Below are 25,056 nucleotides of genomic sequence, written 5' to 3'. Positions count from 1 at the left end.
AATACACGTATTTCTATTAAAAAAAATTTTGGGGGGGACAAAAAATGAAAATAATTGGTTCAAGATACAACATGTTATTGTACCTTGAAATACCATACATTGTACTTTGGTCCATAGGATTTTGTGCCTTGGATTAAGATCATTTTTGTTTTTAAGGCTTGAAAGTTGACTGAAGTTGGATATTCCAGCTATTACAACTTATTTATTTTTAAATTTTCAAAGAATATACATTATCTAAAATAAACGTAATGCCAAATATCCAATAAGTTTGTAAATTTTTTGATTGGAATTGGGATTGATTAAGAGCAAAACAGCTTTACATTTTGTAAATGGTAAAGATTAAAAGAAATTTCTTTTGTGCAAACTAGTGACCTGTTGCATATCATTGACTTTTATATTTTTAGTGTCAATTTTATGTGCTTACTTATTAACTTAGTTTTGCTTCCTTATTGTGAGGTGGCGACTGTTGAATTATAGCATCTTTGGTTTGCTATTCTTACTGTTTGTCATACTGATAAAGGTGTACCAATAGGACATTGAAATTCATTTATACTGTAAAAAATCCCGGATCAAATTAAGGTGAAGAATGCCGGCACTCAGGTACTTTTTATTGTAAAATTCATTATTCATTAATAAAAGGGGATAATGTAAATTATAATAGAAATATTAGGGAGATTAAAAATAAAAGTGAAAAAATAAAAGCTTATTTTCCTAATTAATTCTTATAAAAGTATTTTTTTAAATATTTTTTTAATACATTTTTTTTAAATTCTAGTAGCATAACCTTCGAAACAAATAGTTGCCTCTAGATCAAAATTTTGGCTTTATGTATAATTTAGACATAATAATTTCTTTATTTCATTAACTAGCCATAACTCATTCATGCCATATATATATATATATATATATATATATATATATATATATATATATATATATATATATATATATATATATATATATATATATATATATATATATATATATATATCATTACTTTGTTCACGTGTACAGTAAAATAGTGTTTATGGTAATTATTGAAGTAATTTTTTCGGTACTAATCTTTAAATCTTATTAAGTAAACTTGAAAAAGCGAAAAATGGAAAAGATCTGATATAAAAATGATATCTCAGGCTCTTTCAGAACTTTAAATTGCGATACAATATTTTATTAAAAAAATTTAATTGTTATATCACAAAAACTATTCAAATGGTCAAACTTTTCCTCCATAACCGGTGTTGAACATCCGACACAATTCTGATTTTACGGCTATCAATGTTCAACTCTGCAGCTTTGTTAATTTGAAGTCAAGGAAATTCCTGGACCAAGCATTGTGACAAACTAGTCTCAGTAGAGGACTAGCCTTTTGTTGGAATTAACTAGTATTTGCGTTCCATGGAGAGGTAGACCACGAAAGTGTCCCGCAGTTAGCCGACCGCAAGGGGATCTCTAGCTCTGAGAATATTTTACGTCAGCACTGTGACCGGCCCAAGCTGGGAACAGAATTCGTGTCAACCAGCAAATGCTGGGATTTGAATCCGAGTCACATCATTCTGAGGTGTATCCTCTATACCCTTAGCCATTTCGGCTCAAATGGTCAAACTTAGAAAAAAAAACAATTTTACAGACTTTTGACTGTTATAATGAATAAACTTAAGGGGCCAATATTTTAAAGTCATAATTTGCGGTCCCCCATCTAGAATTCGAATAGATAAAAACGGCTCTTATTTCGAGAACGCGCTTCGGGTCAGAATTAAAAATAATAATAATGCTTTTATAGGATATTCAACCATCTCACGAGAAGAAATCCTTAATAATAACAAATTCATTAAATAATGAATTGAAAATTGTGGCTTTTGAAGAATCACTCACGTATATTTTAAAGTCATATTTTGCGGCCTCCTATCGAGAATTTGAATAGATTAAAAAAATTCATTTATCTAGAGAAAGCCACGCTCGGGTCAGAATTTAAAAAAAATAATAATACTTTTAGAGGATATTCAACCATTTCACGGGAAAGAATCCTCAATAACAATAAGTTTATAAGATAATATATTGAGGCTTGTGTCTTTTGAAGAATCACTCACGTGGAACTTTTTTTTGTAAGTTCTATATTATGATTTAAATTCTACCCACGTTTTTTTCTATTGAAAAATGTTTTCTAGTACACTTTTTCTTTTTGCAATTATTTTTTTTAAAATCAAATATTGTTTTTATAAATTAAATATACTAATCAATAATTTATCTGTAATAAAGATAAATTTTATACGTAACTTAACTAACTAATTATTATCTGATTATTTTACAGAATTTGTTAATTCAGATGTTTCCGATTTTATGTGATCTTTGATATTGCAATTTAAACAATTAACTTTATCTTTTTTTTCTCGAATTTTTCCTCAATTGAGTAAACGAATCTTTTGTTTCAAAGTGAAAATGATGATAAGAAACTTTAACACAAAACATTAAACCTACATTTTCAGAATCAAAATTCAATTCTTGTTAATGGGTCATTCTACAAAAGAACAATAGCTTCTTCCATTTAAGCTTAGATATATTTTTTCAAAGTTTAATGGTTATTGTATAATAAATGTTTAATCAAGAAAATGCTTATTGTACTTATCATCATTAAAAATTTGAAACTTGGGCTACTTTGTGTCTATAGATATTTTTCTATCGTTAGAGTTTTTATTGTTTTTTTTAAATTTTATGAAAATATTTTAAACGGTGTCATGTCTAATCATCCTTTTCATATAATAAAAAAATCTTTCCTATAAAATGCATAATTATATTTCACTTAACTTATGGTATATAACTTTTTGTAGAGGATATTTTACTGCATTAGAGTAATAGTAAAAGCACAGAGAAAAAATATGATGAAAACTGTTATAATATGGTAAAATTTGTCACGATTTTGGCTCTATGAGAACACCAAAAGGTTCGATAGTTTTTGCCGAAGTGCTTGGGTAATGACTTTGGAAAAATTTACAATAAAATATGGTATTTTAATAAACAATAAAATTTTGTAAATGTGGTAATATTTAGTAATTTTATCATGATACCTTAGAGTATGGCATGAAATCCATGTACTTATCAGTTTTGAATTTTATACTAAATGGATGGTAACTATAATTGTATAAAGATTGTTGAAACATTAATTGTAAACCAAATTGAAAAATGCAACTACTTGAGTACACTTATTTTAAAATCATACTAAGAAAAAAACAATGTGAACAATTAAACTCAAAAATTAAGGTACAAAAAGGGGCCATAATTAGGAAATTTTTTAATGCATTATATAAATGAATCCAGCAGTGCTTAATTAAAGAATTAGCGAATAAATGAATAAAAAGACTTAATTATAAAATAATAATGCAAAATAAGTAACAAAAAACTGTTAATCAATTGAAATCCGAGTAAAATAAATAAAATAGATTTAAAATTAGTTGAATGATACTATGTATAAGGTACTGTTACAAAACCATGCAACATTCCTTTTTTTCATGCAGAATAGAAATAGTTCTTGAAAATGGACACTTTAAACCATTTTTTACCCATTTTTATACATGGATAATCCCGTTGAAACTAATGTGAACGATAGTAGAACAGAAAGAGTAAAATGATAAAAAATTCTCGACAATCTTGAAACTGATGACGTCTTATTTAATTGTTAATGAGTTTCATGGTTCATTTGATACTCACTTTTTTCCCTTCACTTTTCAAATTTCATTTCTATTATAATTTGATAATAATATCTACATTCTCATGATCAAACCATTGAATATGCATGGTTAGCAGCAATGCAAGGAAGTTGATCTATAAGGAAGTTAAATTGCTTCCTTTATTGGTGATTCGAGGATCAATGCTACATATTCATTTCACTTCTGAATGACTTTGGGATATACAGTTTTTCAAAATGTTATTGTGGTTTCTGGTTTTTCAACTAGTTCTTGTGGGTTCATATGGTACGTTAACAGTTTCTTATTTGCATGTTTGCCTCGTTAAGTAGCATTAATTATGAAACTTAAATAAAGTAATAATAAAGTAGTAAAAGTAGTAAAGTAGTAAACTTATATCGAAATATGATATTCTGGGAAACGAAACAAAAATTCATAGAAAATAAAGGATTCTGGGATACCTTTATTTTCGATTCATTTTATTTATTTATTAACGAATTAAGTTTTTCTTCTATGAATCTCTGAATAATATTTTAAGGAAAAGTTACCCATTTATGGCACAAAACGCGGCAAAACCCTGGCAGAAAGCACAGTCTATGTGAAAATCTATCTGAAAAAAGTGGTAGTACATATATGCGGAAAAAGTGCTGGGAAAATTACCGCATTGTACGATAATAACATTTCTGGTAATAAAAACCTTAATTGCGGTTAATAAAACAAAAATATACAGTATTTAAACTGTTCGTTTGGTAATTTTTCCGTTCATATGTAACTGTTTATTGGAAACTTCGCTTTTCAAAATTAGAAATTTTATTACCACACATTTAGTTTAAAAAAGGCAAAACAGTAAAGTAAATTCAACCGGATAAATGGTATTTATATCATACTCTAATGTATCATAATGAAATTACCAAATTTTACCATCTTTACCAAATTTTATCACATATTATAAAACCAAATTTAAATTAAAACCAAAATTAAAGAATTTAAAGTGTGATGTAAATAAAGTGCTACATTTTCTTGAATAATTAAAATGAAATATGATTTTTAATTTTTCTTTTTTCAAATTTAAATATTGTTAAAATCGCTAATTTCGTTTCGAAGTTCGCTGTTGTAACGACAATGAATAAATTATAATTTTTTTTTTAAAATTCAAAAATGACAGAAATATCTTTGAAGCATGATTTTATAATTTAAGGACTGTTTTATTTCCGATTAAATTCTCCTCCCCCATCTGAAAAATTTTTTGTAGGTGAACTTGACAAAAATGATGAATGCAAAAAAAAAAGTTTTAAACTACTTTCTTAATTTGTACTTTTTTATCAATGACCTTTGAAAAGCATTATAATTTTTTTTTATTAATGTTGGTTTATTTTTTCGAGTAACATACATTAAAGTGTGAATTTTTTTAAAAATTCCATGCTGGTTTTATAGCAGACTGAGCAAAATGAAATGTATAAGATTTTAAATAAAAAGTTTTCTTAGAAATAGAATTTTAAAATTTTCTTAAAAAATGTCTTATTTTTAATTGCTTACTTCCAAAGTATTTTATTTAATTGTTAATGGAAGTGATGCAAAAGATTTTAAACCCCTTCCATTTTTTATTTTAATTCTTCTTACATTTTGCCTCCCCCAACTACACAAAAATAAAATGAATTATTTTTATCTCTGAAATTTCGATTTCAATAAAGTAAAGAACAAAAGAACGTATGTTTTAGATACCGAAGTTAAAGCAGAACGAAACGAAATAGGTCGTTTAAATGAAAGAAAAATATTTACAAAAAGGAATACCCTGTGCACGATTACTCCTTAAGAATAAAATCCTTTCATTTCAAAGAATGAACTAAGAAAAAAGACATTTTTTAAAAAGATCATTTCATAAATATTTTAATTCAGCATAATGAATGATTTCTTCAGAGAAGCTTAATCAAAAGAAAAGCATTCTTACAAAATTCAAATATTACTAAGTACTGTAATGCGTGGTATTTGTTCGATAACAAAATAATAAAGTTTCTGATGGTTCAAGATTTTTTCTTCCTTCTTTTTGGTCATCACGTTTGACGGCTTTGCACCAATCCTGTCATTTTTCGCCTTTTGGTGCATTTATATTTAGTTTATATATTTATATTATGAAATTTTATATGGCGTGCTAAATGTAAAGCTATTACAACAAGATATGAAACAATACTTGTTGTAAGTGCTTGGAGTTATTTTTGAGAATTTTTATCAATGTTCTACGAGCAACGGCATGAGCTTTTACTGTATAAGAAGGTGATGGGAGTCGTATTTTTCTTATATTCCGATGTCATCAGCCGAGATGAGGAAACTGCGTTTTAGGGGGCATGGCTAATCGAGCAATTTTAAATATTAATCACGAAATAACTATTTAACCCACTGAACTGAAATCGGTGTCGATCATCATAAAATGGTTTGAAGTTTTATATTAAAAAAATGCCACACAGGTTCCTCATTAAGGTTAAGTCTTAGAACGTGAAGATCCAATCATTACATCAAAAGTCATTTAGGGTGGTCCGTTCATTTTTTTGCTCACTGTGCATCTACTGGGAAATATATCTCAAGAAGGATTCTTTGCCAGCATGTTTTCAATAAGATGACTATGAGAAACTATCGAATCTGTTTTTTTGCTATGAAATAGTCATTGGTATGCCCCCAACATATCATTATAGAGTCATCGTAAAGCTGACATTCCAAATACACAACAGTGCAAGCTTAAAATTATGGTATTATAAAAAGTTGACCAGTTACATAAATTTAATCATTTTCTGTAGGAATGTTTTTTTTTTCTTTTTACCCTTAAAAACAACATATTTATTGAACATATTTAATTTAGGTAATTTTATGCTCCATAATTAGATTTATTTAACTCATTTGTGCTTAATATTGTTTTAAAGGGGTAGACTTTTTCAAGAAAGTAAAAACTGATTGCATAATTTTATTCGTATTTCTTTTTTATAACATAACTGTGGTACCATAACTTATAAATGGTAAATTTATCGATGTTTGGTGCAACAGCATAAAGAGTTTCATTAAATCTAAATTTATTGGGAACGTAAGAAAATATCTACTTGAGTTTAATATACATGTTCTACGGCTTGAAGTACACTTCTTGATTTGTGGGGGGCTGTAACCGTATGGATTCTCACAAAAAGGAGCAGTGGTGAGAAAGACATGAGTAGTTATGATATCGCCGAAGGAAGATGGGGACCGTATCATCAATGAAAGGTTGATAACGGAGGGTATTGTGAAAACACACTTCTTTCATCATTATTATATTTGTGGTCAAACATCAAATATCAATGTGTTAAGGTTTCGTTTTCAGAATTTTACACCGAAATTTTTGTAAATAAGTGTGCATGGTTTAAAGGAGGCAACGAATGGTCTTATTGGCCAGCAGAAAAGCTGACTTTATATTGATTATTCAACTAACAACAGGTCTGGTTTGAGGATAAGTGAATCGAAAGAAATGGTATATATCTTCCCTTAGAATGGAATTGTCCTTAATTTTTAATTAGAAATTTTTTTCTGTTTAATAATTTAGATATTTCTTTTAAAATGAATTGGAAAGCTAAAAACAAAGAATTTATTTCGCACGAGGTGAGTTATTTTTTTTAACCCCTCTTCCTGCTTACAAAAATATAAATTAGTATTAAATACGTACCCGATTTTGAATAGTTTCGATGCCAACGATATGCCATACTACAATTTGAACAAAACTCAACATCATTGAAAATTCGCGTGACCTTATTATATTTTCCAGCATTTAATAAGTGAAGAAAAATAATTTTAAAAATAATTTCTAGTTATTCTTTTCTAAAAACAGTTAAGAATATTCCTTAATAGTTCTTTAACTGTCCAGCACTGCAGTTGAAAACGAAATTGCAAAGCGCTGGGTTGTAATATTGGTTTGAATTAAGTGCAAAGTAAGACATAGATGCTCTGTCAAGTTCTTAAACGGTAGATTAAGAAATGATTGAGGTGGCATTTTTGGGGGTACTACAAATTTAGAGAGTGAGTGAGAAATAAAATGGTGTGCATATGAACCATTAACTAAATGAATAGGCGAACTGTTTAGTTGAGCGATAATTTTTTTTCAAATTTTTTTTCATGAAATTTGCTTTATTTTTCTTATATTTACAGAACTATCCACATACAAACAGATGATTTATATCAAATAGGAAAATTATGTATTTCCAAAAGGCTGAATTTGTCAATAACCGTCTCAAGTTAAGAGACTAGCATAGTTTAAAAATTTCTCAACAGAGAGTGTTTACTCCAATTAGATTACTAATATTTTATAGATGTCTTTAGAACCCTTGACAATGGTAGAAAAATAAAATTAGGAAAAAACATAGGTTATAGTGCTAATAAAAATATCTTTAGAAATTGTGAATTTACGCACTTTTGCTTGAAAATGTTAATAAATGTAATAAAGCAATTAAATAAAATAAAAAATATATAAAAAATGTGATAAACTTTTAATCAAAAATAACTCGTTTTCTTTGGCTGTTATTTTTGAAGATGTTTTGAAGATGTTGTCACCTTTAAACACCACTAATGACCCTTAGGGAAGTTTTCCACAAAAAATTATCATAGGATATCCCTATGGGATTTCGCCTATGGGAAAACTTTACCATGCAATTTTGCCATAAAACTATAGTGTGTTACAGCCTATTAAATTTTTCCATAGACTATGACAACATTTCTTCACAGCCCTAATGAATTTTGTCATTCGAGTACATAAAAGCTAATTTATACATAGACAAGTGTCATTAAATTTCAGTAAGTTTTTTTTTTCCTTTAGGAGCTTTTCCCAAGATCAATTTGATTATGATTATGATTATAATAAGATAAGTTAAGGTGAGAGATTAAGTATTTAAATATAGATGAAAAGGCAATAATTATGTAAGAAAGCAAAGGACAATATACACGGGTGATTCAGATCTTTGCAACAAAAATTAATTAGAAAAGATAAATAAAATAAAGATAATATGAGTAATTGAAAAATAAATTGGAATGGATTTACAGATTTGTTGTTTCTCTACTCTTAATTAATTCAAATATAATCACAACATCAAAGATTCTGCATGATATCGTAGAAGGATACAAATCATAATTTTTGATATTAGGGAAATTCACGCAACATTATTGTAGCCGTGAGAGTGAATTTGTTTCTAGATGCGTCTAAAATCATTTCAACGAAAAAACAAGTTGTTTATAAAACAGACTAAGTTAAAAAATTTTGAAAAACGCTGCAGAAGCAAGTAGGATATTGATTAATTTAAGAAGTTTTAAAATTGATTTAGTTAGAAATTCGAGAAAAAAAAATAGAGTGACAAAATAAATAAAGTAAATTTAAAAAAAAACTAAAATAAAAAAAAGTCCTTTTTTCCGAATAATGATCGGTCGCGGTATCGGCGTTACGCTTGGCTTGTCGTCGACTCACTGGAAATTGAAACGCTGTTTTTTCGTTGAAATAATCGAAAACAACTTTAAATAACTATAAATTTCTATAAGATGGACAAATTTCATTGAAAAGTACTATTGCTTTAATGAATATGGTTTAATTAACGCAGATTTGAGCTGGGTAGTTGGAGTGGCAGTATAACAAAGTCTTCACTTTTCCGCAACCATATCCACTCTCCCATATAAATGACCCATATAAATGCCATATGCTTATGGTACTTCCTTTTAAACATGTAGCATAAGGCTTTGGTGTTCCGCCATAAAATGTAATACAAATTGGTATGAATACTTTAGCCTTATGTCGTCTTGCCATTTAAATTTCTCTGGTTACCATAGGCTTATGGTATATTGCCATATAAATTTCTATGTTAGCCATAGGTTACCATAGAGTACCATTGGTATGTTTATGGCAAATTTTCCTAAGGGAAAAATATCTTAAAATCTAGGGCTATTTTGCACAAGCTGGACAGAGTGGACAGAGACAATTGCTTATTAACTATACAAATGATACAATTTCAATAAAAGCATAATGTTTTAAATAGTTTTTTTTTCTTTCGAGTTACTTTAGCGATTGTCTTCAGACATTAAAAAATGTCATACTTTTACTCAGAAAATAGATTTATAATTTTTTAAGGACATTTTATGGAAAGATTTTGGAAATCTGACACTTGCGGTGAATCATCATCGTCATTCAGGCAAGAAGAAAACAAAGAGGGATATATCATTGGAGGGAGAGATGCTATAAAAGGCGAATTTCCATGGCAGGTATGTTTCCTAAAAAGATTCGGAATAACCATACATATGCACTGTGTTTCGTAATGATCACTCGAAATATATGTAGAAAACACTAGTTAAACTTAAAACAAAAAGAAATCAACATTATGGATCATAAATTTATATTTAAGTGAAAAAGAATGAAAAAATTTTCGAAATCTGACCAATCACTAATGAATAATAAGCGTTATAAATTATTAGTTTTAAGATTTAATTACGCCCATTGATTTGCGTAAGAATGGCATTTGGTATTATCTTGAAATAAATTAATCATTCTCACATTTTTTAAAGTTTTTCAAGAGCAAATTCGGATGAGTATTAAGCAAAAGTATTTAAAGTGTTTATAAACTATAATATACAATATGAACTATGAAAAAGAACAAAATTTAAACAAATGGATTAAAGAGTTTCTAATTAATAAAAATTTAAAAGAACAATTATTTTGAAGTTTTTACTCCTTAAGAACAATTGGCCAGATATCACTTAAGTTCTGTATTTTTGCGGATAAGTTAACTTCTAAGAAATAAATTATTTTTATTTGGAATTACTTTGAGATAAATTAGTTTCATAATATTGTATGAATAGTTCTCCTTTCTCTAATAAGTGTACAAAATTTAGCAATAAAGAACGTAAAATGTGAATTTAAATGAAACCGCTGACTAAACTATTGAGACAATATTTTTTAGTGGTCGAAAATTCGAATCTAATGTAAAAAAACGTATACGTGTTTACTGAAAGTTGATTTTTGTGACTGATTTCATAATTTAAAATATCGACTGAATAAATCATTTCATTTGTTAAAAATTAACTCTTTGAATCATACGTAATACTTAGTGCGTCCAACCATTCAAATAAGACTCATTAAGGTGTTATATTTTTCAATTTGTGAATTATACATCAATCTTCTTTAGCAAGTATTCTAAAAATATGCAGAGGGTGATCCTTCTGCTTTCATAATTTTATAATGTGAATAAATTATTTTGTTACAGATATCATTACAACGACATTTTGAAAGAAACAATGGTATTTATCACATTTGCGGAGGGACAATTATTGCCAAAAAATGGGTACTAACTGCTGCACATTGCATAAACCTGTAAGTTATGAGTTTTAAATTTCAAATGTATTATTTTAAATTGTTATAGATTTTGTAATAGTTTAAACTGTATCTTGGTTTATAGTGATAAAAATATTTTTATAATATAAAAAAAATCAATGTTAGAATTGAAAAGATAATTCGTTAAACTATTTGAACTTAATCTACAGATTAAGTGGGATCAAAACATATTTTTACAGAAACTACATATGAAAAAGCTATCAGAAAAAAATTTAATCACAGGATAAAAAGAAATAACATGGATACATAAACGCTATAATTTGAGTGACCACATTTGGCTTTTGTTCAGGTGTTGGTGTCACAAAATTTTCTTTTATGGGCTGAAAATCATTTATTAGTTTATTATTCCTGCACGCACAAAGATATTTGGGATTTCAAAGTCTGAGTCTATCAAAGTCTCGTACGAATCCGTTTCTCTGAGATAGATCAAACGAAATCAGAAAAATGTGCCTTGAGCAGTTCTTGAGTATTATTAGTTCTGTGTACAGAAGTTACATAATGGATAACCTAGGAGCTACGGTGGCTCAGGGAATAGACCATTCGCCTCCCTAAGTGCTGAATCAGGTTCGAATCCTAGCGATGGCTGGTCGATACGAATTCCTCACACGGATCAGACCGACCACAGTGCTGACGTAAAATATCCTCAGTGGTGGACGGATCATACGTTTGAGTCTCAGGCTAACCATGGGAGGTTTTCTTGGTTTTCCTCTCCAAGTAACACAAATGTGGGTTAGTTCCATCGAAAATTCCTCTACGAAGGAAAATTCCTCTCAATTCTTGTCTTCTCTATTAGATTCAAAATTACAAGGCCACAGAGTTGAACATTGGTAGTTGTAAAGTCAAAAAATTGTTTCGGCTGTTCAACGACGGCTATATAATGGATAACCCAGAGTCGTGGTAGCTTAGAAAATAGGGCACTCACTTCCTTATGAGGTAACCCAGGTTTGAATTGCAGATGTGGCTAGACGATATGCATTCTGCACCCAACTAGCACCGACCACAGTGCTGAGGTAAAATATCCCCCTTCGTTGACAGATCACGGATTAGCGTTCCTTTGCTGTCAAGCTAACAGTGGGAGGTTTTTATCTTCATACAAGGCAAATGTGGCTTAATTCCATCAAAAAGTTCACCACGAAAGCTAGTTTTCCTTATGCTTTATACACGATTTTCCTTGTCTTTTGGGTTGGGATCAAAGTTACAAGGCCACGGAATTGAACATCGATAGTTGTAAACTCAAAATTAGGTCAGCTGTTCAGCATCGGTTATAAAATAAAATAAAATGGATATCCCAGTCAAGTATCATACACATGTGGGAGTGTATACCTGGATCATTATTAAATATATATAAAAATAAAACTTTTTTTTATTTAAAAAATATTTTGTTTTGAATTCTAAAGTATGTCTACACACCCTGTAAAAATTATCCATTATAAATATATTGTTGTTTACTAATTTTCCAAAAGGTTATTACAAAATTATCACACAAATGTTTAAAGTAAAAACTAAAAAGAGAAATATAATTTCGAATGAAGAAAGAACTGAGATTGAAAAAAAAAGGTTTGGAATCTATATTAAATGTTTTGTGTGTGAGGAATAAAGCAGGGTTCGTGATTTTTTTGATTTTTTTAAAAAAAATCAAAAAAATCGGATTATTTTGATTTAAATCGGATTTTTTTGATTTAAATCAGATTTTTTTGATTTTTATTCAAATACACTATAAGAGCTTTAATTTATGATTAAAAAAACTTTATAAATGTTTAATCAAAATTAAATTAATATTAAAACTATATTATAACAATATTTTAGAAACTCTAACTTATTAAAATAATTTTTCATTATAATGCATAGCGACCATTTTAATACAAAGACATGATTGAAATTAAAAGACAAGATGAAAAAGATAATTTAAAGAATACTACTTTAACTAGTAACACAAAGTTTCAATTAGCACACCATAATTTTAATTTAAAATTGTGATCTCTTTTTTTTTCTCTTGATTTATAAAATGGCAAAATAAATGCAACAGATTGTGTTTATAAATGTTGTCATTCATCAAAAAATAAATATTCAATCTATATATTTTTATGTTAAAATATTCATTTTTAATTCTATATCAAAATACATAAGTTAAGCTAAATAGCATTTTTAAAAAATCTATGTACTCATTGGAAATTTTTTTCACAAAAGAAAATCTGATAATTTCAAAGAAACCGTGAACATATTTTGAGAAAAAAAAATACCAGTGAATAACCCTTCTGCTTCAAATAGACTTTGAAAGGGAAGAATGACACTATATCAGGAAAAAAATATCTGAACTCAGCTTTTTTCTTTCTTTCTATTTTTGGCATATTAAGGTAATTTCTTTTTAATATAGCCTCAAGCTTCAGAAATATAGAAATTTCCATCAATAAACTATAATGTAGATTAGAATTCTATGCTTTTTTAATCAAAAGGTAGAATTTTAATTAACATTTGCTTTTTTTCTTTTTGAAAAAAAATCATGTTTATTTACTTTCCATAGCTATGCAAATCTATATTAAGACAGCATTAAATATTTACTTTAATCTGTACTTTCAATGTTAAGAATCAAAAGATTTTTAAACATGTAATTTCAAATGTGTTTAACACACACCAAGAAAGAAAGTAATTTCGTTAACTAAAATTAATTAATGCAGCAATTTATTTAAAGTAAATTTTAAAACTAAGAAAAGAAAATAATAAAAGTATCAATAATTTAAAGCACTGTTTTTTAACTTTTAAAATCAATATAATATATATATAAAAATCAATTGATTTAAATCAATGATTTTTTTAAAAAAATCATTTGATTTTAATCATGATTTAAATCGTGATTTAAATCAAGCTGATTTAAATCAACGAACCCTGGAATAAAGTCCATAAAATTAAAGAAGTATTACAAAAATTTACAGGTTCTGCAACGTGAGAATTTAATTTCTACTTCAGCAAGCATACAACGTTCTATTGAATGCCATGCATATTTAATGCCATATGCATTTAACGACATAAAAATATTCTATCAACAGAGTCAATTTGGAAAAGTACCCTAAGTGTCACTTGCCAATCGGGAAGAATTTTTTTTACAGTTAGTTTTCTTGGTAAAAAAATAATTCTTTCGTCTATTTAGAAACAATTATCTAGTTACAAATTATTAAAAGTTCCCGAAGGAAATCCGCGTAACTCTATTTGCCTCGCAAATGAAATACAATGTTGTTCTAAAAAGGTTACTTTAAGACATTTTTACCTTAATCAGCTTTAATCTTCGCGTTTTACAAAATCAAAATCTAAATGTTAAATTTGATAACGAAAGTAATACTTCTTTTAAGTTATAAATTTGAAAATCTTTTGTATAACTATGCATTTTAAAAAGTATTTTTAAGATAACATTTTAATATCCGTATTTGAATATATATATATTCTAATTGTCAAACCATTTAATACTCTACCTGGATAATCAGAATGATAATTAAAGTAAGGGGTTAATAAAAGTCTGTAATAATATTTGCAAAAATTTAAATAAAATAACATATGTGAACGAGCTTTTCTTATAATTTTATATAACAATCATGTGTTTTGTCTTATTTAAATAATTTGAATTAACTTACTTTTAGAACTTGATTCCATGAATACAGCAAATGAAGAATCAAACTGTGTTTAACCCTTGTGTTTATTTTCTTTTACTTTTGGAACTTTGATTACGATAGATTAGCTGAGCAACTTGTTTACTTTTGGATTTGTTCTTTACAAATGTGGTTTCGAATAATGCAATACCAAATATAACAATTTAGGGCTTAAAAACCCCCTTATTGAAACTTTGATTTTTGAGCTGATTTGATCTCGTTATCAAATGAGCCTGTGATAGACTGAGATTTGATCACGCTGTAAGCGAATGGAGCAATCATGCTATGAAAGCATTCTATTATATAAAATTCTATAAAAGTCCTATTAATTTCTTTATAATCTTCATACATTTCCCAATATATCCTCTATTTAATTATGCACTTAACTAATATGATTTTTTGTAAAGTTATGAAACAAACATAAAAACAACATTAGCAGTGGTTGTACTTAAACTTGAGAAGGTGTTTTTGTTCTTTGCTGTTAGAAGAGAGTAAGATAAGAATACATAAGAAATTTAATAGTTTTTGCAAGGTTCCAATTACAGAGTAATAATAAGTTTCCATTTTAGTGTTAAGGGATTCATAAGCGAAGCACGATTTTTTTTCAAAGCAGGTAACAATGGCCTTTTTTTACAACATTATACAGCACCAGCCTGTGGGTGTAAACTGTTTTATGTATGAATAAGATTGATTTCTTGAAAATTGAAACTTAGTTTGTATATATATTTTTTAAGTGTCTTTTTGATTTAACTTGTTTTTAATTATTCTTAATTATACAAAATAACTGCGTGTTTTATTAAAATACATAAAATTTTTAGAAACATAACCTCAAAGAAAAAGACATTTTTTTCAAAGCATCCAAAGTAATTTTTGCTTAAATTTGAACATTTTAACGTTTCACTTTTTCTGTTGTTGTTATGTAAAATTTTTGTCAGTTATATTTATTTTCCTTTTTTCATTCTCCTTTATATTTAGAGATTTTCATAATGTAAAAATTATACATTTCATTCGTAAAATGTTATTAAAATAAATTTTATGTTATTATTAAGACAACTTCAAGTTTGTGAATCTTATAAAAATTACTTTTCAGCTCAAAAGTATCAAAATATCGCATTGTATCGGGAACCAGTGATTTAGCTGAAGGTAGTAAAGCAAAACTTGGTGTTGGAACTTCCCAATCAGTTCATAAAGTGAGTCAAATTAATAGTTTAATACATTAGAATTAAAATAAAAAACTATTTCATAAATAACTCAACTAATAATATTTGTGTATAATACACCTTGTACAAAACTTGTAAATACAAATTCATGCATATTTGCATTCTGTTAGGTTGGAAGATCAGTACCGTCATATATTCTCATATATTCTATATGATCAGTACCGTTCTGATTAGATCAGTACCGTCATATATCTATTCGTCATATATCTAAATTATAGGGAAATAGTAATGTGTCAATAATGAACGAAGACAATATTGACGAATACTAAGTCAATATAGTCTTTCGATCATCATTGAGGGTGAATACTAATCCACTGCCTATAAACTTTTAGTGAAGTTTTATTGAGATCGTCAAAACCAAACCATGCACTCTATTTCAATAATCGCGTTACGCTGACAATAATTTCGGATAAGTTACAGTAGAAAGTACTGACACCGTGAGTGCAGCATCCTTAAAATCCATTTTTGCAGTAAAATTTTATGCCGTAATTATTTTTAGTAGTATTTATTTAATTACAGTGATTCAGTAATTTTAACAGAAAGTATTACTGAAAAAACTTCCTCTCATTTTTTGTTCCTTGAAACTTCACGATAAAAAGAATTTTATTGTAAAAAGTGCTGAGTGTCGGTATTTTTTACCGTAATGATTTAGGATTTTTACAGAGTATATCTAACAGGTGAACTTAAGCAGTCACCTTTTTATGCATAGAACTTCAACTGCAGTGGAAACATATAAATTTTTTTTTAGATAGATAGGAAAGAGATACTTTTAATCAAAATTTTGAGTTTTTGTGTACTTATTTATATAATTTAATTGAATTATTACTTGTCTTTAGGGCTAACTTCTTTTATATTTTTTTTCGTCTTAAGAGGCCAAAATTTCTTAAAATATCAAAACTTAATAATCCTTTTCTCGTTGTATTTTAAATTATACGCTTTTTTTCTTCTAAAAATTCCATTATGTTCTTTTTTTAATAATATAGTGACGGAATTCTATGATCTTTGGATGATGTATTTTTCTTACTTTGGCAGAGAGGTGAAGATTTTCTTTTCTCTAGGTTATATATCTGTCATAAGAAATTATTGAGTATAAAAAAGTATAACGAAACTTGAAATATATAAATTAAATAATTTGCATGTGAGTGAAAAAATAAGGAAAGAACGAGGCATGATAGTTAATTTAACGACTTTAGAAAAATACGTTAAATATAATAATTCTCATACAATTATTATCATCTATATTGTGTTTTTCTAGGCAATAAAATTAAGAAAGCTGCTTTATTTAGACTGCTAACTTGCAAATCTTTATATCTAATTGAAAATTTCAAGCCACCTCAAGCATTAATTTTTTATTGATACTATCATGAGTAACCAAAAACTAATTATTTCTATGAGTAAAACCTTTTGATGCTCCACTAAAAAAATCAATCTATGAATGAATTAAAATCCTTACGAAAAAACTCTCGATTCACGTCAAAAAACACACTAATTAATGGACAATATGAATTCGTGCGCAAAATATCGATGGCACTGAAATTTCATGGTTCATGGAGAACTATTGCGCAATGCATATTCTTATAAGGAAAAAAATTTAATGACAATGGAAGAACTAAATATTTTGTTACACTTTGATTTTGTAATTTTTCTAGAGGTAAAGCTGATGAATTTGTCTTTAATTTAATGATGAAACGTCTGTTTATATGCATTAATAATTCTAATGCACTAATAATTCTAACGCATAACCAAACATACAAGTATTTAATAATTCTAAAATTTCTTTAATACTACATATATTCAATATGAATTGCAAATTGGGTATAATTCAAGTGAATCGTCTTATTTAAGAATACTGGAAAATCGGGAAAGATTTAGTAATATTTTTTTAAAGGACTTTATATTCTCCACAGGTCTATGATGCCTACGTACATGAAGCCTTTTCTGCTCAAACATTACAAAATGATATAGCTTTACTTCAAGTCGACCCCCCATTTGACTTTAGCCGACATGACGTTCGACCTGCTTGTATCCCTCCCCCAGGTTTCGAACCACATGGATATGCTACTGTTTCTGGATGGGGTACCTTAAAGGAAGGTAAGCTAGAGCCTGAAAAACGAACTTATGAGACAATATTTTAACTCTGTACTTTAGCAGATATTATTTTAATTTTTCCCACAGTAATCACAGAATATTTTCACTTCAAAGATTATCAGAAAATGTTTTAAGTTTGTACTTAGTCATCAGAAAATATCTGAACTAAATACAAAATTATCACAGTTAGCTCTATACTGAATTAGCTCTATACTGAATAATTTTTAAAGTCTGTAAAAAACTAAAAAAAGTCTGTAAAGAATATTTTAACTCTGTAAAGAATATTTTAACTCTGAGTAGAGTTTTTTAAAAATATTGAATGTACCATTATGAGGGAAAATATATAAAAAATGTTAAATTGAAAATGATTACATCTTGAATATTACATGAATGATTACATCTTGTAACAATTTCGCCAGAATATTTTTATATTTCACTTAATTCAGGGGAAATAATTTGAAAAATTATGATATAATGATATTTTAATGGTAATAAATAATATTTTAATGGTTTGAAATATTTTATAATTAAAAAAATTTAAAATAAATACTTACACTATACTCATTTCAATTAATTAATATCGATAATTGTGTTTCCTTCGTGTAATCATAAAAACAGTTTCGAAAATCATATTTTCATCATGTCTTCGATCTGACTAATAATTCTTTGTCAAGTATTGGAAAAACTCAAAACACTGTTTGGTCTTGGAAAAGCAAATTATAGCGTAAGTTAAATTCATTACCACATTTAGGTCACAATCACATTGCTATACCTTGAATATAGCACAAGAAAAACAATGTGGAGTCTTCTTAAATTTGTTTACTAAGAACAAAAAATGTGGTAAGTTTCTTGTAAAGCTTTTATTTCAGCCTATACCATCTATTCGAGAATTAAGCAAGTGAGTAATACTTTTATAATATACACTTAAAGTAACAAAAAAATTCAATGAAACAATCAATAATAAAAGTGAATAAAGGTTTTTATAAATTAGTAAAATGTTTTGAAAGTTTTCTTCTTAACTATTATCATGCATTTAGAAAAGCTCATGAATTTGACTCAAATGCAAAAAAATTAATCATCACCTCAGCAAATCTCGTTTCTAAAATATTTTCTACCTTCTTTGATATTTTAGAGAAGTTTGTTGCAACCTTAAAATGATAATACACTATTACGCAAATTGCTCGTTCTTAAACCTTTGAAAATATAACTCATCTTGAACTAAATATCTATATACTGCAGAAACTTTTCACTCTTCCATGGTTCTAGGTGCCAATATTAAGGTACAGCAGTAAACCGTAATATCAGTACCTTGAATCATGATAATGTACAACGTTTACTTATTAAGGTTGTCGAAAATTTGTACGATGGTTTATTCTTAATTTTTTTAATAAAATTGATGGTTTAATTGTTAAGTAATAATCTTAGGTTCACGTATTATACCAACAAGACTCCAAGCTGTAGATGTACCTATTATAAGTGATGAAAGCTGCAGAAAAGCATATGGTAAAGCCATTGTTGAAAGCATGATGTGTGCTGGTTACGAAGAAGGAATGAGAGATTCTTGTCAAGTATGACCCTTTTTAAATACATTATATTTTTCAAGATTATTTTAAATTTTATAAGTTGATTAAATCTTGTTCATTCATTTGTTGCAAATGCATATTTGATCTGTTGTCTTTTTGACTTTTTTTCTCTTATATATATAAAAGACATATAGTACTAACTGACTAATTTTTTTTTAATTATTTGTAATTAGTAAATATATGAAGATTGTTTACATTTCTATTCCCTCTCTTAAGTTCAGTAGTGGAATCATTTTTGTACAAGCACCATTCAAGGTCACTGAGACCATTTTTAAATTTAAAATGTCTGCAATTCAAGATCATTTACTTTAACGATTAATTGTCGTAAATTTTGAATCAACTTATAACGTTCAACGCTTGCGTAAATGAAATATTTCTTAAGACAAGTATGTTAAACACCATAAAAATTAAGAAATAAAAGATTTGCATTAGTCGGTGATGGTGTAACAAAATGCTAAAATAAATTAATATACAATCGGCTAAAATAAATTAATATACAATCGGCTGAAATAAATTAATATACTTAGCAAACTAAAAGCGAGAAAAGTTTTTTTTTTAAATTTTAAACTCTATGTAGACAAAATTAGTTTGTTTTTTAAAATTTAATCCTGACATAATACTTATGTGTATGGCTATAATACTTTGCATATTTTAAAATATGTCTTTTTATAGCACTCATACTAATATTTTGAAAGAAAAACAATGTATGGAACAAAATTATGAGCTTTGAAATGAGCTACCTAGTGTCTTTAATCTGACATTGTAGAACTTTTTATTGAATAGTTTAATGTTAAAACTGTTTTAATTCTTAAACAATATATGTAGACCAAAAGATAAGTTTGATTTTCAAAACTCAATCCTGCTTCAACGACATTAACAGTCACAAAATATTGAGATCAAAGATAAACAAAAAGAGTGCAAATATATATGGCGACAAGAAAAGATGAGAAAGAATTAGATAGATCCTACATTAAGAAGATAAAAAAACTATGGTCAGAACTACCCAAAATTAATAAAATTTACGGTGTTTTCGGTTCTATGGGAACATCAAATATCTCGAACATTTTCACCGAAGTGCTTTGGTAATGATTTTAAGAAAATCAAATAAAATATGCTTTCATATTATGTGATATTTTTTTTTAATTTTTTAAAAAAAAATTAAATTTTATTTTTTTTAAATTTTTCTAATTTTTAAAAAAAAATTTTAATTTTTAATTTAAATTCTATTAACTTTAACACATGGCATAAAAATCATTCACTCGGTTAAATTTACTTCGCAGTTTATATTTTATACTAAATGTATGGAAACTCGAATTATAAATTTTAAAATCAAAATTTTCGATAAATTGTTATCATATAAAACGAAAGCAGTACCGCATATTTTTGTTTTATTTAACAAGAATTATGTTATTTTTTCTAAAATAAATATCATATACAGTACATCACTATACAGTACAGTAATTTTACCAGAATGTTTTTCTCCTTGTAGTAATTGAAAGAAATTTTTAGAAAATTACTTACCACTGAACAGCTTTTGCTCCACTAATGATCAATGAATGAATAAATATTTCACCTGGAAAGGCTTTTATAGCACCATTTCTAAAGTATACTTAAATAAAAGTTATTATGCAATAATACTTCCGAGAATACAAATCCGGACATCCGGATACAAATTAATTTCTCCTTGAATGGTTACCTAAGTTAAATAAACATATTTTAATGCTTACGGACTTCGTATTATTAAATCATATTTCATGTCATCTCACTTTTAATAATAATTTTAAAAGAATGAAAAATGAAATGGAATTATTAGGAAAAAGGATCCTTGATTCCTATGCCAAAACGTAATGATTTGTTTACCTAGAATTGTTATTATTCAATGAAAAATATTTTTCCTACGAAATATTATGAAAACAAAACAATCGATTTTTAAAATTTACTTCCGACACAATTGTTTTAATAAACATAAATTTAATGCAATGATCATTATCAAAATATTTCATTTTATTGTACTCTTAGTATTAATTTTAAAGAAAAAAACGAAAGAATGTAATGGAAACATTAATTAGCTATGAAACAGAGCCTCTAGAAATGAACATTATAATAAATTATTTTTCTAGAAGAGTTATTATTCATTGAAAACTATTTTCAACTAAATATTCTGCAGACTTTCTATTTTTTAGATTACTTAACAAATGCGCGCATTTTTGCTTTTAACAAACAAAAATTTCAAGATAACTTATAAAAGTTTTACATTCTTGTTTAAAATTTAAATTCGTGATTATTTTTAATCTTAAATTTGCGATGTAATGTAATTCGAAAATTTATTTTATGTGTTACTTAAAGAATTTTTTAGAATATAAATGACAAGGGTGGTATATAAAGAAAAAATTGTATATAATATGCATATCATTAAATGTATGGTATAATTGTACAAGTTGAGCAACAGTTGCACCTGTTGTTAAGTGTCTAGAATTGCTACAGTGTCTACCTACTTTTAAACTAAATATGCATTAACATGGCGATTTAATATCAGCTTTTTCCGCAAGCTTGATCCGAAGTTATTTGTTTCATGTTTTAAATTATACGAAAAAAATTTCCTCTCAAAATCCTAAAGTGTTCAAGATTTACTATAAGCAAACATCTTAAGTTCATCATTCATTTTGAAAACAGAAAGCGCGTACGTCAACGTTATTTTCAAAAGTATAAAGACAAACTGCTATTATTGTATTGCTATTAAAAATCAAAGTGCTATTTATCAAAAGAAAATCTATTCTGCTATAAGACTATTATGATCCGACAATTTTTGAGATGACAATATTGTGATGAAGAAGCGTCAGAAAGTATTTTTCATAGAATTCCTGCGCCTTTTTTTCTGATGGCTGAATGGGTCACGCAGAAAGTGACGAACGTTAGGCAGTTTATAACATGCCATGACCTGACAGAAACTCCCACAATGATGGAAGTATTACCAAACTATATTGGGAACAATATGAACTGCAAGTAACTAGAATATTTTAATTGTATTCTTACCTTGAATTTTCGTTTATTTTGTTTTATCTTTCCAATTTATTTTTTTTTATTCTTGACCTTTTGCAAAGGAAATTAAGCTATATGCAACTCACACACCCGTTGGAAATTTAAATAAATTTTCACGGACCAATGGTCGAATGTTCTACCAAAGTTCGATTACTGAAACTTATTATTATTTCAAATTATTATTGCTACTATTATTATTATTACTATTATTATTACCATTATTAATAGTACTGTTATTATTATTATTACTATTATTACAACTATTACTAATTTCATTATTATAATTATTATAATTATAATTATTACCATCATTATTATTATTGCCATTTTACTGTCTTAAAACAATACAATGCTTTTCAGGGTGATTCTGGAGGTCCACTAGTTCAAAAATCTGGTTCTGGAAAAACGATGATTATTGGAGTGGTCTCTTGGGGTCAAGGTTGTGCTCGGCCAAAATTCCCGGGTGTATATACCCAAGTCTCATATTATAACGATTGGATAGATAAGACAATGAATTTCTTAGGCTCGTTTGATGACTTCAACATACCTTTCTAGAATAGAAGCTGTAATTAAGAAATGCTAATAATCGTAGTTTCAAAGCTCAAAACATTCACCCTAATTTATTATCATTTTGTATATACATATTGTAATAAAATGTAGTTTATCAATAATTATATCATTGCTGTATATGCTTTAATTCTGCTTAAAATTTGAAACAATATTTTATAAAACATATTTTTTAGTATCTTTAAATGGGTTTCTCAATTTCCTTTATATACACATTATGACTTATGAGAAAGAGTGATTGAAATAGATATTACAATAAGATTAAAAACCAAAATAAAACAGATATTGAGAACGCAAATTACTGATTTTATTCAAACATGAGCCAATATCGCTCTGAAATCGTAATTTTGTTTTTATAGATAAAAACTGCAGGAATTATCTTCTTGTGAATTAGCACTTCTATTAAATAACAGTTCGATATAAATCAATTCAAATCAGTTCAATTTACTATTTACTTTTATTTCCATTCACTGGATTGTACTTTTTATAAGTCTTCAGTAAATTTATGTGCAGCTTGAGAACCTAAGTTTCAATTACCATCCGTAGCAAAGCATCACTTACAAAAAGAATAAAGGTTTATTAACAGAATTTAGTAATTCCTTTTACAGAAGAATACTAAAACTGCAATGGGTGAAAAAAAGATGATGTTATATTGTAAAAAATTCCGAGTAAAATTCCGGGAAAAATCAACGGCACTCAGGGTACCGATACTTTTTACCGTAAAATCCATTTTTATGGGAGCAAGTCAAGGAACTGAAAATCTAATGTACCGTAATTTTTGCAGTAATAATTACTATAAAATCACTGAATCGTCCTAATGAAATAAATATAACTGTCAAAATTACTGTATAATATTTTACGATAAAAAGGGATTTTACGGTAAAATGGACTTAACGAATGATGCATCCAATGCAATACTTTACACAGTAATTTTATCCGGAATTTTTTACAGTGTAAAGTTTTATTAAGATTTCTGTTTGTTACTTTTTCCGGTTTTACTATTTCTGGTAAGTTTAAAAATATTTAAATTCATTAAAAATATGGAATATTTATGAGAAGGTGATACCATTCTTAGCTAATTTTTTTCGGCATACATAGTTTATGACACAGTGGAATTTTGCAATTTCAAGTGCATATTATGGGTTTTTAATTTTATTCCAGTTTAGCTTGTTCCGATAGTGTACCATTCAACTCTACAGAAGGAGACAAATTGTAAAAAATTCAAAACTGAGAAGTAATTTAATCCGAATAAATGGTTTTTATGCCACGTTCTAAGGTATCAAGATAAAACTACCTCATTTTATTCATTTTGAAACACGATAAAACAATATCCTATTGCAGCTTTTACCAAAATCATTACTGAAGCTCATAGGTAAAATTATCATGCTTTTTGACATTTCCATAAGTCATAAACACGGTAAATTTTATCATATTCTGTTAGCTCTGATCATAATTTTTTTTTTCAGTGTACATTCAACCCAATTCAAAGTAAAGTACTAGGTGTAAACTAAAATCTATAACCATTCGAATAAAATTTGAACATTAACACTTACAATAAAAAATAGTGTTTGGAGCGTGTTGTATGTGCAAATTTATCACCAGGGGCGTACCGTTTAAAAATTTATGATTAATGTTAACTCTGAAACTTTAACAAAATATTATTTAAGGTGATGCATTTTAAAAAAGAAGAAGCTGATTGTATACATGTGCACTTAATTACACTAGAACACTATTAAAACACTGGAATTAGAGTATCGGAGAAAAGTTATTTAAATAGATATTTTTTTCTCAAATTCATTTGAAAATCAAAATAATTATTAAGGAGGACGCAAGTGTAATTGGTTTATTCAACATTTTGCCCTGGCAAAA

At 27.3% G+C, this 25,056-nt stretch overlaps 2 protein-coding genes across 4 annotated transcripts in view; one reads left to right on the top strand and one right to left on the bottom strand.

Moving 5' to 3' along the window:
• The window catches only part of LOC107440322 (sn-1-specific diacylglycerol lipase ABHD11), a 39,098-nt gene that overhangs the window by 13,720 nt on the left and 322 nt on the right, over positions 1–25,056 (bottom strand). The window contains exon 1 of one of the 2 annotated variants that reach the window (XM_071187472.2): positions 22,927–22,951. The exons of the other annotated variant lie outside the window; for it this stretch is intronic. Within the exon in view, the coding sequence (XP_071043573.2) occupies positions 22,927–22,947 (21 nt within the window). The 5' untranslated portion in view covers positions 22,948–22,951. Of the gene's footprint in view, positions 1–22,926; positions 22,952–25,056 lie in introns of those variants that run through there. 2 annotated transcript variants of the gene reach the window in all.
• On the top strand, positions 119–23,312 carry LOC107440323 (trypsin-1). 2 transcript variants are annotated; one of them, XM_071187476.2, is made up of 7 exons: positions 119–600; positions 9,796–9,926; positions 10,925–11,031; positions 15,781–15,880; positions 17,818–18,001; positions 19,424–19,566; positions 22,981–23,307. In XM_071187476.2, exons 2-7 carry the CDS (start codon positions 9,804–9,806, stop codon positions 23,173–23,175), a joined length of 852 nt encoding a protein of 283 aa, XP_071043577.2. In that variant the 5' UTR covers positions 119–600; positions 9,796–9,803; the 3' UTR covers positions 23,176–23,307. The 2 variants fall into 2 exon arrangements, with proteins under 2 accessions (XP_071043577.2, XP_015908707.4); XM_016053221.4 differs by lacking the exon at positions 119–600 and adding an exon at positions 3,734–3,965 and having other exon boundaries at positions 22,981–23,312.

This window comes from Parasteatoda tepidariorum, chromosome 11, assembly GCF_982258835.1.
Source record: "Parasteatoda tepidariorum strain Cologne lab strain chromosome 11, Ptep-v5.0, whole genome shotgun sequence".
Classification (NCBI taxonomy): Eukaryota; Metazoa; Arthropoda; class Arachnida; order Araneae; family Theridiidae; genus Parasteatoda; species Parasteatoda tepidariorum.
This window is presented reverse-complemented; position numbering and strand designations above follow the sequence as displayed.

Bases quoted from the DNA above. Each gene is read 5' to 3' on its own strand.
- LOC107440323 (XM_016053221.4), top strand. From the start codon at position 3,917: ATGTTATTGTGGTTTCTGGTTTTTCAACTAGTTCTTGTGGGTTCATAT. The intron at 3,966-9,795 runs GTACGTTAACAG...TAATTTTTTAAG, and splicing joins AGTTCTTGTGGGTTCATATG to GACATTTTATGGAAAGATTT. The intron at 19,567-22,980 runs GTATGACCCTTT...AATGCTTTTCAG, and splicing joins GAATGAGAGATTCTTGTCAA to GGTGATTCTGGAGGTCCACT.